At 37.3% G+C, this 13,967-nt stretch overlaps 1 protein-coding gene across 3 annotated transcripts in view; it reads left to right on the plus strand.

The window, feature by feature from the left end:
* The window catches only part of ADCY8 (adenylate cyclase 8), a 268,034-nt gene that overhangs the window by 111,493 nt on the left and 142,574 nt on the right, over positions 1-13,967 (plus strand). For all 3 annotated transcript variants that reach the window (XM_017500373.2, XM_017500379.2, XM_017500387.2), the window contains exon 5: positions 2,210-2,337. In XM_017500373.2, coding sequence (XP_017355862.1) covers positions 2,210-2,337 — 128 coding nt within the window. The remainder of the gene's footprint in view (positions 1-2,209; positions 2,338-13,967) is intronic.

The raw sequence follows: 13,967 nt of genomic DNA on the forward strand, positions 1-13,967 counted from the left end.
TTCAGTGTTCTGACCTTCAAATTCAGAATAAGATATTGGAACACTGGTTCTCAAATTCTTCTTCATACACAAAAATTGAAAATTTTAAACTTGCAGTCATGAGATTTTTAAAAATGATAAGAACAATGTAGTAAATTTGTATAATGTTAAATTTATTTAGGTAAGAAGAAAACCTTGCCTTTATTCTGAGGATATATCTTTCTAATAGTTTTGGTGTTAAAAATATATTTGCTTTTATAAGTGGTGGGGATAGTAGATAGTATTTGGATTGCTGTTTTTGGTGTTTGTTGATAGATTGTTTATACATTTCTTCATAAATGTACCCTGCAACATTTATAGATCCCCTGATTTTTTTTTTTCAATAATAGTCCCACTAACTCCACAAATCTGGCCACTGCTAGGACCAATGAACAAGACATTTTCTCAGTTCCATTCTAATCACGATACTCTCAGGGTCTCAGAAGAAACAACAGCCTTCTTTTATTTGATCAATCAGACCTCATCGTCAGCTGTCTTGCAAAATTAGCTGCATTGCCACAGCCAATAGACAGGAACCCCGATCTCCTAAAAATAAACCTGGGATGGCTGCACATGCTGACAGAGTTCTGAAGATTGCATGTGGGCCCATTTGGGAAGGCTAGCAAGGCCCCAGAAATCGGACAGGAATGTACCAGAGACAGTTCTGATTATCTTTTCCCAGTCTAATATTTGTTTTACTTGGTATAGTATTTTTACTTATCCATTACCCAAACATAATGCACAACTCCTGGTGAGATTAGGAAACCAACACAGTGCTTTATAACTTGCTACTGTAAGGGCATCAACAGGACTGTTAGTCTCTCAGTGGGCACTTTTTCATCAATAACTACCCTCCTCCAGCTCTAGGGCCCTGCATTTCCCACACAGTCATGGAACCATAAGCCTCTAGGACCTCAAATCTAGAAGGCATCTCAGAGGTCATTCAGTCTCAACAATCCATCCAAGGAAACCAAGAGGAAAAGACACTTGTCTATGATGAGAAATAAATATGTGAAGGAGCTAGGCCTGGAGTCCAGGTCTTTATCAAAGAAAGAGGCAATATTAATTGAGTGCCCCATCTCCCAGACTTTGTACTGAGCTTTCAATTGCATCATCTCACTTAACCCTCACAGTGGCACAATGGGACAAGTCCTATGATTACTCCCATTCTATAGATGAGGCATCTGAAGCCCAGAGTTTAGGTAATTTACCCAGAGATTCATAGAAAAAACAGAGGGGATATCTGAGATTTGATCCTGTGCGGTGTGGCTCCTAAACCAGGGCCGTTGGCTCCCCATGCTCTATTGTCTTAAGTTCTCTTTCTTGTAGAACCTACAACATCAAGCTATTTCCTATCCAATGTAAAAGCATGCATTATTTTCCTGATGCTTGTTGTTCTTTGAAATTTTGTAAGAATTGTGTCTTTAAGATTGGGAATCCACCTAACAACTGTACTACTTCTCACCTGTGAAATGGAAACAAGAAAAACAACTCTCCTTAGAGGGTTGTTGTGAGAATTAACTCTTTTATTTATAGTGCATAATAGGAGCTATTATTAGTCATCTTTGTGTTAGAAACAACGTTTGCCTTATTATAGGTGCCTAATTGATGTTTAATTTTTTCAATGAACAAGCATGTAAATTAATAAAAGAACAAAATGATGCATAAGAAGACTTAGTTTCTCTTCATAAAAGTGCTAATGTTCTTGCTGGAAAGGGACTTTATAAAGTTGAAATAATAGAAATCCATAAGTGATTTATATTTTTAAGTGTTTATTATTAAGCTGAATAGTGCTAAAAGCTATTAATTCACAGCTGTTTTTGAGAAGACAGACATGGCTTGAGGCTGAATTTGTAGGAAACACTATAAGCACTCTTTGCCAGTCCTGACCGAGTGGCAGGTGTACAGACCATAGAGCTAGTATGTAGCAAAGTTTGGACATAATCACATAGCTTTTGAGCTCAAAACCCAATTTTTTTAATGATTCCACTCCACCTCTGGATCCTTCAAACCCCCATTTAGGTTACACCTCATATCTCTTAGAAAGATAGTTAGAAGTACATTTCAAAGGTAGGTGCCCCTTACCCCAAATTGCAGACCACCTAACCCTGCTCGCCTCTTTCTCAAGACTTTCTGAAGAAATGATCCTTCTGCTGACATAAACCCTTCCCTCTTATCCCTTTCCTTCCAGGAGCATCACTGCCTTCGTATTAAAATCCTGGGGGACTGCTACTACTGCGTGTCCGGACTTCCTGAGCCCCGCCAGGACCATGCCCACTGCTGTGTTGAAATGGGTCTCAGCATGATCAAAACCATCAGGTAATTTGTGATCCCCTCCATATTACCTGGGTCTTCAATGTACATGATCACACACCACTCCATCTGCCCTTTGTGGCAAATCATATGTATGGTGAAAGGCAGACCCCTTTGACTTACGTCACATATTCTGGGAGAATATGAAGCCAGCATGAGGAAAAATCATCTTTTGTTGAAAGAAGGCAGTAGGCTATAGCGGACAGCCTCTAAATGAAAGCTATGTAACAAAGACGGTCATTTAACAGTCTTTTCAAGTGGAGTGCTGTTTGTAAGCTGCAGGGCCTTTGCTGTCCTCTGCAAACAGATGAATAGTGTGTGCAATTGCTGTAGCACATTGTCTTGAAACAAAGGAGCAGCAAGAACTCACAGGACCAGACACAGGGTGGTAGGCTGTAAGGAGAGACCCAGAGGCCATGATTCTGGGTATCTTAAGGGTAATTTGGGATTCTTTCCTTGTCTGGGCATCATCATATTTTTATTTTTTCAAAAGAGAAGGAATTTGAGGAGCAGGAGACAAAACCACTCTAAAAACCTTTCTCCCTTTACACCATCTCTAATACTGTAATAGAATTTTAAGCATTATCTGGCCAAGCTTTCCAGCCCTACATTAGGCCAATGCCCCAGCCTACATTAGGTGGGGCTGGCCAGCTTGGTGATTGAAGTGAATTCAGAGTAATTCCGCCTGCATCCAAGCCTCTTTGAAGACTGCTGGATTACCATTCCAGCAAGGAGCAAAGAGACTAGGAATGTCCAAAATCCTTTTAGTACCTTTCCATCAGCAGAAGGCGTGTGTCCATAGTGATAGCAGCCTACCTTTGGAAATGCACATGTAGCGCTTTATCATATCGTAAGAAAAATATCCAATTGTCACAGTCTTCTTATGTCATCTGTCCTATGGGAAGAAAAAATTTTAAGTAGCAATTTCAGAGGCCTTATGCTTCATTTAAGGGATTCATCTGAAAGTCTCCCATGAAGCCAAGAAAATGGAATCAGGAGATGCACAGGTGAAATGAGAATTTATGGTACTTTTTTATGAGGTATATGATGGAAACCAAACCCTTTACCATCCCTAATACCAAGTAAGTAGGTAGATAAAGAGACCCAAGATATTCTCTCTACTATCTCCCTATCTTCTGTAGAGATGCAGAAGTACTCTAGGAACTATGGAGAGAGGAATCTGCGGATTCCAACACAGAGGTCCCTTTTGTTAAGGTTTTAGTTAATGAAAAAGGCTTCAGATGTTTCTTAACTGCTAATTTGCACACTTGAGAGTTTTTTTCCTGAAAACTAGGATGAATTGTGATAATATTTTCACTGGTATAAAGGAGAGCAATGGGACTGCGATATGTTTGGATTTGCGTGCCGACTCAAATCTCATGTCAAATTGTAATCCCCAGAGATGGAGGAGGGGTCAGGTGGGAGGTGATTGGATCATAGGGGTGGATTTCCCCCTTGCTGCTCTCAAGAGAGTGAGTGAGTTCTCATGAGATCTGGTTGTTCATAAGTGTGTAGCACCTCCTTCTTTGCTGTCTTCCTTCTTCTCTGTTATGTAAGACATGCCTGCTTCCCTTTTGCCTTCTGCTATGATTTTAAGTTTCCTGTGGCCTCCCCAGCCATGCTTCCTGTAGAGCCTGTGGAACTATGAGTCAATTAAACCTCTTTTCTTTATAAATTACCCAGTCTTAGGCAGTTCTTTATAGCAATGCAAGAACTGACTAATACAGACTGACACTTGGAAGATCAGAGATCTCTACCACTAAGTAGGTGTGTGAACCTTATTCTGTCAATCAGTAGACTGGTCAGCAAATGTTTATTGAGCTCCACTATATGTCAGGCACTGCGCTAAGCCCTACAAATACAATGATAATCATGTCACCTGGATGTCTTTGTGCATGGGTGCCCTTTGGAGGAACAATTAAATTTATTGCCTACAAAATGGGAAAATCAGGTCAGACAACTCTGAAGTCTCCATTAGTTCTGAAAACCTGTGATTTATAATCACATAATAATCAAATTTAAGTAGCAAAACTTTCTATAGATTTTCCATAAGTGTTTATATCTTAGCCTTAAGTAAAAGATATGTTACAGAGATAACATTGGAAAATAAATAAACATCTATAATCAAATGCTTTGAGATAATTACAGCATTATTATTTCTCATTCTGGAGAGGACCTTACTCTTCCTATTTTATTGAATTAAGGTCTCCTTTCTGGAGTTTTGAAATTGAACAGTAAGAAATGATTCAAAGTCTTTTTCAAACTATATGAATCAAAATCTATTAATATCCAAACAACTCCTTGATTCTCATCTAAGTAACTTAAGGTCCAGTATTAATTCTTCTAGTTAGCAAGAAAGCATGCTACAAAGGAATTAGTAAGAGCCCTGGAATTAGGCAAACCTTGGTTGCCATTGGCTGAAACTTCTGTAGTTTCCAGTCTTATGTCAAATATTTCACTCTGAGGAATGGCAGGTGAACAATATTTGCACCTTAATGTGTTTCAAAGAGAATTCCAGCTACATCGCTTTATCAAAAGCTAATAATCTTAACCAATTACTGCTTAAACAAGATGAAATTTTTTTATTCAGCTGCAAAGTTACTTGTTCCAATTTAAAAACTTGATAGAAGCTAGAAAGACTGGAAATGCTCATATTATATTACGTATATCATAATGTATGACTAGTGTCCCCAGATTTTATTTTCACCCTCTTTATTTGCTGTCAGAAATTGATCCCTGTTTGAGGTTTTGTCCTCCTCTTTTTAGCAGCTCTCCTTGTCCCTCATTCTAGCATTTTCTCAAAGTTAGGATACTATCAATCCCCAGAGTGCAGAAAGACACCAAGGGACCAGTGCTGTGATGGTAAGATGGCATTTGGATTTTTAGTCACTATACCTAACAACTCCAATAGTTTCCTTGTTTAGGTGAGATTTATAATTTTTGTGCAAATGGCAAACCAACACTCAAAATGACTCCAGTCTCCTACTCACTGATCAATCCAAATATGTGATAGAAATCCTCTACAACCACAGACATTTGAGGACAGGGTACCAAAATTAGGAAAGGCCAGGGTTGTCTGCTGCTAGTTAGAGTATTGGCAGGTTTCAAAGTGGGTGAGGAGTAGCAAAGCTAGATAGTGAAATAGGACTCTCCTGTGATTATTCTCTAACAGAAACATCAATTTGAGCAACTATTCATATGTGAAAATAGCTTCAAAAGAGCTAAGGAAACCAGGTAAGATGTCATAATACTCAACTGCAGCACAATAATAAGAAAAGGTGCAGTAAAGAGAGTAGGCAGGACAAATTTATATTATATTACCCATATCATACTTCCTCCCATCCCAAGCAGCACAGTGCAGAAAAATATACCATCTACTTGGGGAAAAGAGAAGGAGGTGGGCGCAGGCCTTTGCCTTGGATACCAACACTGGGCCTGCCACAGTAAAAACCAGCACTGGGCAGACCCTCATGGTTCCATATATGAGGCTGGTACCCACAGACTAAGACTCTACACATGCCCTGATGGCAGGTAGGACCACATAGCTCAAGACTACAGGCTGGCTTGGCCAACCTGATCTCAGGCACACACCACATTAGGCTGACATTGGTGGACCTGGGCTCTAGACATCCCTCAGCAATGGGCAAGCTTTAGTTGTGTCCCAGGCTTCTGGCCCACCCAGAAGTAGTACCCATGTAGTAGCTACCATGTTTCTAGCAATGACATTCTGGCTGCAACTGCCCCAGGCTTCTGGCATGCCCTAGCACCATACCTGCCACAGTGCTTTCCCAGGAAAATCCAGTCTGTGAAGACTATAATAAGGATTTACTTCTTTAAATGATCAGGCATTGAGGCAAAATGATGAGGATCAAAAATCTTCAGGGTAACATGACATCATTAAGAGACAAAATAGGGTGCCAGTGACTGAACCTAAAGAAATGAAGATGTGTGAACTGCCTGACAAATATCTCAAAATAATTATTTTAAGAAATCTCAGAAAATATCAAGAAAATGCAAAGAAAAAATTTAATAAAATTAGGAAAACAATAAGTAACCAGAACAAGAAACTTAACAGCAGAATTTCTCAGGCAGAAGAAAGAAATTGTGAACACCAACAGAGGTTATTTGAAAATATACAAAGAAATAAAAAGAATAAAGAGGTATAAAGAAAGCTTACAGGATTTATGAGACACATCAAAACATCAAATATTCAAGTCATGGGTGTTTTAGAAGGAGAATAGAAAGATAAAGGGGTAGAAAGCTTATTTAAACAAATAGTAGCAGGAAACATTTCAAACTTGGAAATAGATGTAAATATACAGGTACAGAAAGGTCAAAGGTCTCCAATCAGATTCAACCCTGGTTGAAAAATAAAAATAGCCAAAGAAACATAATAATCAAACAGTCAAAATCAAAGACAAAGAAAAGATATTAAAAGCAACAACAACAAAAAAGAAGCAAATAACCATATATAGGAGTCTTAATATGGTTAACATCAGACTCCTCAGAAGAAACCTTATAGGCTAGGAGAAAGTGGAAGATATATTCAAAGTGCTGAAGGTAAATAAAAAACCTGCCAGCCAAAAATGCATATCTAGCAAAACTGTCCTGTAAAAATTAAGGGAGACAAAGATTTTCTCAGACAAACAAAAGCTGAGGGAATCCATCACCACCAGACTTGTCTTATAAGAAATGCTAAACGAAGTTCTTCTAGCTGAAAGAAAAGGATGCTAATGAATATCACAAAAACATTTGAAAGTATAAAACTTACTGGTAAAAATAAGTTCAAAGTAAAATTCAGAATGCTCTAATACTATATTAGTACAGGATTTATGGGACAACACCAAAAGAGCAAATATTTAAGTCTTGTGGGTTTTAGAAGGAGAACAGAAAGATAAAGGGGTAGAAAGCTTATTTTTACAAATAGTAGCAGAAAACTTGGAAAAGGATATAAATTAATTTTAATTTTGGTATATAGGTTAAAAAAAAACCAAAACCACCACAAATAATAATATACACACTAATTTAAGAAATATGCAATATTAAAATGTAAATATTGACATAAAAATATAAAATGCTGGAGAGAAGAGGATTAAAAGCATACAGTAGGATATGTGTGTGTGTGATCAAAGTTAAGTTGCCATCAGCTTAAAAAACAACCTATTATAACCATGAGATGTTTTTGTAACCCTCATGGTAACCACAAAGCAAAAACCTATAGTAAATACACGAAAAATAGAAGCAAGGAATTCAAATATACCACTAGTGAAAATCACTTAACATCAGAGAAAGACAAAAGGAGAGGAAGCAAGTGACAAAAGATCTACAAAAAAACTAGAAAACAATTAATAAGATGGCAGTAGAAAGTCTCTACCTATGTAAATGGATTAAATTCTAGAATCAAAACATGTAGAATGCCCGAATAAATGAAAAACAGGACTCAACTACATGCTGCTTACAAAGACTCACTTTACCTGTTAGGATGCATAGATTGAAATGAAGTATAGAAAAGGTATTACGTGCAAATGAAAACCAAAAGAGAGCAGGAATACCTCTACTTACACAAGATAAAATAGATTTACATTAATAACTATGAAAATGAACAAAGAAAGTCATTACATAATGATAAAAAGATGGTTCAGCAAGTGACTATATTAATTGTAAATATATCTGCATCCACCATCAAATCACCTAAAGATACAAGGCAAATATTAATATATATGAAGGGAAAGATAACACTATAATATGACTATAGTAGAGGACTTCAACATCCCATTTTCAGCAGTACACAGATTACCCACATAGGAAATCAATAAGGAAACATCAGACTTAAGCCACGCTCTTGAATAAGTGGACCTAATAGACATGTATGAAACATTCCATTCAATAGCTGCAGAATATACATTATTCTGGATTGCACATGAAACATTCTTCAGGATAGCTCATATATTAGGACATAAAATAAATCTTAACAAATTAAAGAGGATTCAAATCATATAAAGTATCAATGAATAACAGGAGGAATTTCACAAAATTCATAAATACACTGAAATTAAACATGCTCCTGGTCAACCCATGGATCACTGAAGGAACTTAAGGGGAAATTTAAAAATTTCTTGAGACAAAATTGGAAAACAACATAAACTTATGGGATACAGCAAAGGCAGTTATATGAGGGAAGTTTAAGTAATAAACACCTTCATCAAAAAAGAAGATCTCAAACAACCTAACATTGCAACACAAGGGACTAGAAAAACAAGAACAAACTAAGTCCAAAGTTAGTAGAAGAAAGAAAATAATAAAAATCAGGACAGAAATAGATAAAATAAAGACTAGAAAAACAATAGAAATAATAAACAAAACTAAGAGTTGAATTTTTTTAAAGATAAAATTGAAAAACCTACAGCTGGACTAATTTAGAAAAAAAATCAAATAAAATGAATAAATTCATTTGATGCCTACAACCTACCAGGACTGAATTATGAAGAAATAGAAAATCTTAATAGACCAACAGCAAGTAAGGAGATTGAATCAGTAATATAACGTCTCCCATTTGAAAAAGGCCCAGGACCTGATGGTTTCCCTGTGAATTCTATCAAAGTTGAAAGAAGAATGTCAATTCTTTTCAAACTTTTCCAAAAAATTGAAGAGGAAAAAATATTTCCACACTAATTTTACAGGGCTAGCATCATCCAGAGACCAAAGCCAAAGACACTATAAAAAAGTAAATCGCAAATTTCTGATTAATTACAAAAATATTCCTGATGAAAAAAAATATACAATAAAATGCTAGAAAACCAAATTCTACAGCACTTTAAAGGGATAATTCACCATGATCAAGTAGGATTCATCCCAGGATGCATGGATGGTTCAATATACATAGATCAATAAATGTAATACATCACAATGACAGAATAAAGGACAAAATCACATGATCATTTTAATAGATGCAGAAAAAGCATTTGACAAAATTCAACATCCTTTCATGATTAATATTCTTGATAAATTAGGTATAGAAAGAATGTAGCTCAAAATAACAAAGGCTATATATCTGACAAACCCAGGGCTAACATCATACTCGATAAGAAAAAGTTAGGCCAAGTGCAGGGGTCCATACTTGTAATCCCAGCACATTGTGAGGCCAAAATGGGAGGATAGCTTGAGGTCAGGAATATGAAACTAGCCTGAGCAATAATAGAAAGACTTCATTTCCACAAAATATTTAAAAATTATGTGAGCGTGGTTGCAGATGCCTGTAGTCCTAGCTATTTGGGACACTGAGGAGAGAAGATCGCTTGAGTCTAGAAATTTGAGGTTGCTGTGTTAGCACCACTGTATTCTCTTTGGCAGCCACAGGTGACTGCTTTAGTTATTCAAATTGGCCTCCCTCAAGCCGGACTTAGCGGCACTTGTAAACCCTTATCTACTCAGAAGGCTGAGGTGGGAGGATTCCATTAGGCCAGGGGTTTGAGACTGCAGTGAGTTATGATCATGCCACTGCACTACAGCCTGGGCAACAGAGCAGGCCGTGTTATTAAAACAAAATTTTTAAACAGTAAAAAGTGGCAATGACTTCCTCTAAGATCTGAAGAAAGACAAGAATGTCCACTCTTGCCACTTCTATTCAATATAGGTACTGGAGGTCCCAGCTAGAGCAGTTAGACAAAAAAAAGAATCAAAAGGCATCTAAATTAGAAAAGAACAAGTTAAATTGTCTCTGTTTGGAGATGACATGATTTTATATAGAGAAAACCCTAAAGACTCCACCAAAAAAAAAAGAAAAAGAGTTAGAATTAAACAAATTTAGTAAAGTTGCAGGATACAAAATCGACATACAAGAATAAGTGGCATTTCTATACATTAACAGCAAACTAAAACAAAGGTCAAGAAAAAATTTCATTTACAAGAGCTGCAAAAAAAGCAAATAGACAAATGAGATTACATCAAACTAAAAAGTCTCTGCGTAACAAAAGAAACAAGATAGTGAATATAACCTACAGAATGGGAGAAAATGCTTGTAAACTATACTTCTATATACAAAATATATAAGAAATTCAAACAACTCAATAGCAAGAAGATAAATACCAGATTTTAAAATGGGCAAAGCACCTGAATACACATTTCTCAAAAGAAGACATACAAGCCAACAGCTATATTTAATAAAATGTTAAATATCACTAATTATCAGGGAAATACAAATAAAAACCATCATGAGATATCACTTTATACCTGTCACAATGGCTGCTATCAAAAAGTCAAGAGATAACAAGTATTGGCCAAGAGGTGGTAAAAAGGAAACTTTGCACACTGTGGAAATGTAAATTAATACAGTCATTATTTACAACAGTGGCAGTTCTTCAGAAGCTTAAAAAACAGAACTACCATATGATCTAATAACTCCGCCACTTAGTAATTATCCAAAGGAAATGAAATCTGTATGTTGAAGAAACATCTGCACTCCCATGTTTATTGCAACATTATTTACCATAGCCAAGATATCTAATCAACCTAAATATCCATCAATGGATGAATGGATAAAGAAAAAAGAGGTGTATATATACACAATGGAATACTCTTACACCATAAAGAAGGAAGTCCTGTCATTTTCAATAACATAGATGAGCATGAACATTATGTCAAGAGAAATAAGCTAAACACAGATAGACAAATATCTCATGATCTCACTCCTATGTGGAGGCAATAGAAACTATCCCATAGAAGTAGAGATGGTGATTATCAGGGGCTAGGGTGGCTGGAGTGTGGTTGAGGAGATGTTAATCAAAAGATACAAAATTTCAATTAGATAAGAGAAATAAATTCAAAAGACCTTTTATACAACTTAGTGACTATAGTTAACAATATATTTTATTCTTTAAAAATGGTAAGAGATTGGATGTCATGTATTCTCACCACAAAAATGATAAACTGTGAGGTAATACATGTGTTAATTAGAATTTAGTCATTCCACGATGTATATGTGCTTCAAATCTTCATGTTATACACAACAAATATATACAGTTTTACCTGTCAATGTACAAAAAATAAAATAAAAATATTTTTAATGCAAAATGGTCAAGAGTCAAGACAGCCAAAGTACAAGTATGAGGGAAACGTTTTTCCCTGTCTTTTGCTTTTTACGGAGTTGTTTACACAGTAGCCTTTTTAACCAAGAAACAAAGTGTGGGTTTTTTTTTCTAGAAACAAAGGCATACATAATGAGCCATGCTAGCTGTTAAGAATGGAAAAAGCCACATGTATGTGTGCATTAGTGTATGTGTGTACATATGTAGGTGTGTATGTGAATGTGTGTATGTGTGTGGTATTGTGCATGGTATATATGTATGTGTTTATATGTGTTTTTATATGCGTGCATGTCTGTGTGTTAAATGCTGAAGCAGACTTTGGCAATTACCACAATTCTAAATTAAAATAATAGGGTTAGGGTAAAATATGCTGGGGCTTCATCCCTGGGGCAATGAAAAGTCACTCCTAAAGTAGGGAAGTGACATGGTCAGATTTAGATGTCAGGAAGATGACTGTGGAATGGGATAACTCTCTCTCCAGTTGACCCTGGATGAGAGGAAACAGAGGCCAAGGGGAAGGAAACTGGTTTGGGATATTTTCATACTAATCTGGGGTAGAGAAGTAAGGACCTGAAATAGATCATCGACTGTGGAATAGAAAGGAAGAGATGAAAACACATCGAAGCTGAGTTCCAAGAGTCACCGGGCTGACAAAAAGTGACATACAAATTTTAATTAAATCAAACATTTATCATGACATTAAACTTATTTTTCAATTGACAGTACTCTAAGAATTTCAGTCAGGATTCCAGTTTATTAAAGTGTTTTTTTTTTTTTAAGACAGAGTCTCATTCTGTTGCCAGGTGCCAGGCTGGAGTGCAGTGGCATAATCTCGGCTCACTGCAACCTCCGCCTCCCAGGTTCATGCAATTCTTCTGCCTCAGCCTCCCAAGTAGCTGGGACTACAAGCGCACGCCACCACACCCAGCTAATTTTTGTATTTTTAGTAGAAACGGGGTTTCACCATGTTGGCCAGGATGGTCTCGATCTCTTGACCTCATGATCCACCTGCCTTGGCCTCACAAAGTGCTGGGATTACAGGCTTGAGCCATCTCGCCCAGCTTAAAAGTTTTAATTCATTGCTGAATGTGACTGTAACAAAGGTTCCCTGAAAGAGTGCCTATTATACTGTAAGGTGACACAGAAAATATGCTGACTGAGTGGGACGGGGTGGAGAGCCCTTGACAGGCAGCAACGCACCTAGCCTGTTTCCTGCTTCTTCCTGTAAGTAGGTGTGTAATGATGGGTGGGTAACTTAACTTATACCCTCTATGGCCTCTTCTGCAAAATGAGGATAATAAGATCCCAACTTCAGAGTGTTCTTTTAAAAAACTCAAATACGGCTAGGTGTAGTGGCTGACACGTGTAATCCCAGCACTTTGGGAGGCCAGGGCAGGTGAATCACCTGAGGTTAGGAGTTCAAGACCAGCCTGGCCAACATGGTAAAACCACATCTCTACTAAAAATACAAAAAAGCAGCTGGGTGTGGTGGTGGGTACCTGTAATCCCAGCTAATTGGGAGAGTGAGGCAGGGAATTGCTTGAACCCAGGAAGCATAGTTTGCAGTGAGCTGAAATGGTGCCATTGCACTCCAGCCTGGGCAACAGAGCGACACTCTGTCTCAAAAAAAAAAAAAAAAAAAAAAAAGAAAGAAGGAAAAGAAAAGAAAGAAAAACTCTAATAGGCAGTATGCATGTTATCACTATGGAAACATTTTTAATCTTGCCAGGAGGGCCGAGTTTGGATACTGGAAGATCTAATGCAGTTGAGTTACAGAAACCTGTTGTTTACCATGGCTTCTATTCTATTTCCATAAAATAATGATAGCAGCTTGAGTTTCTTAAACACTTATTATATCCCAAGTACTAGGATAAATGTCTTACATGCATTGGCTCACTAAGTCCTCATAAAACTTCTAGAAGCTAGGCAGGGGCAATAGGTCAAATACTGAAGAACTAAGTGTGGCTGCAGCATGGACAAATCAGACTAGTTTAGAGCAGCCATTGAGAACGGATGAAAACAACAGACAATATAGCTAGACAAGTTTTTCCTAACTAACGGAAGCTCTGGAAGTTGGCTCCTACTTTACCAATAAGAAAATTGGAGCTTTGTAGTGCTGGACCCCTGTTGCTGCCAATAGGGATGGTACTGTGTCCAGGAAGCTGAAGATGAGACCTAGAGACAGCAAATGAAACGTAGCGGGTATTGGAGGAAAATTAAATATGGGGTGGTCCAGTGGTGGCAGCCTGCACAATAAGACAACTACCATTTGTAAAATGTATGCGGTTTATACAGCATCTTTACTTAGCACTCTCAACCTAGCTATCCCCATTTAATTCAAAGCAAAGGGCCTCAGTCTCCTTACAGCCTGTATACCAGGGGATGAACCAGAGGTTTGGCTGTCCTTCATGGATAGATAGGAGATCTCAATGTTGGCCACTCTCAAGTTCCTTAGCTTGGAACTCCAAACTCACACTTTTCTTAGACCATAGGGTCACCCTCAGGGTATGCTTCAGTTATGGCTGTTAGGTGCCTCTGCCATACAAGGTAACA

The sequence above is a fragment of the Cebus imitator genome, unplaced genomic scaffold (assembly GCF_001604975.1).
Source record: "Cebus imitator isolate Cc_AM_T3 unplaced genomic scaffold, Cebus_imitator-1.0 Scaffold13, whole genome shotgun sequence".
In the NCBI taxonomy this organism is placed as follows: domain Eukaryota; kingdom Metazoa; phylum Chordata; class Mammalia; order Primates; family Cebidae; genus Cebus; species Cebus imitator.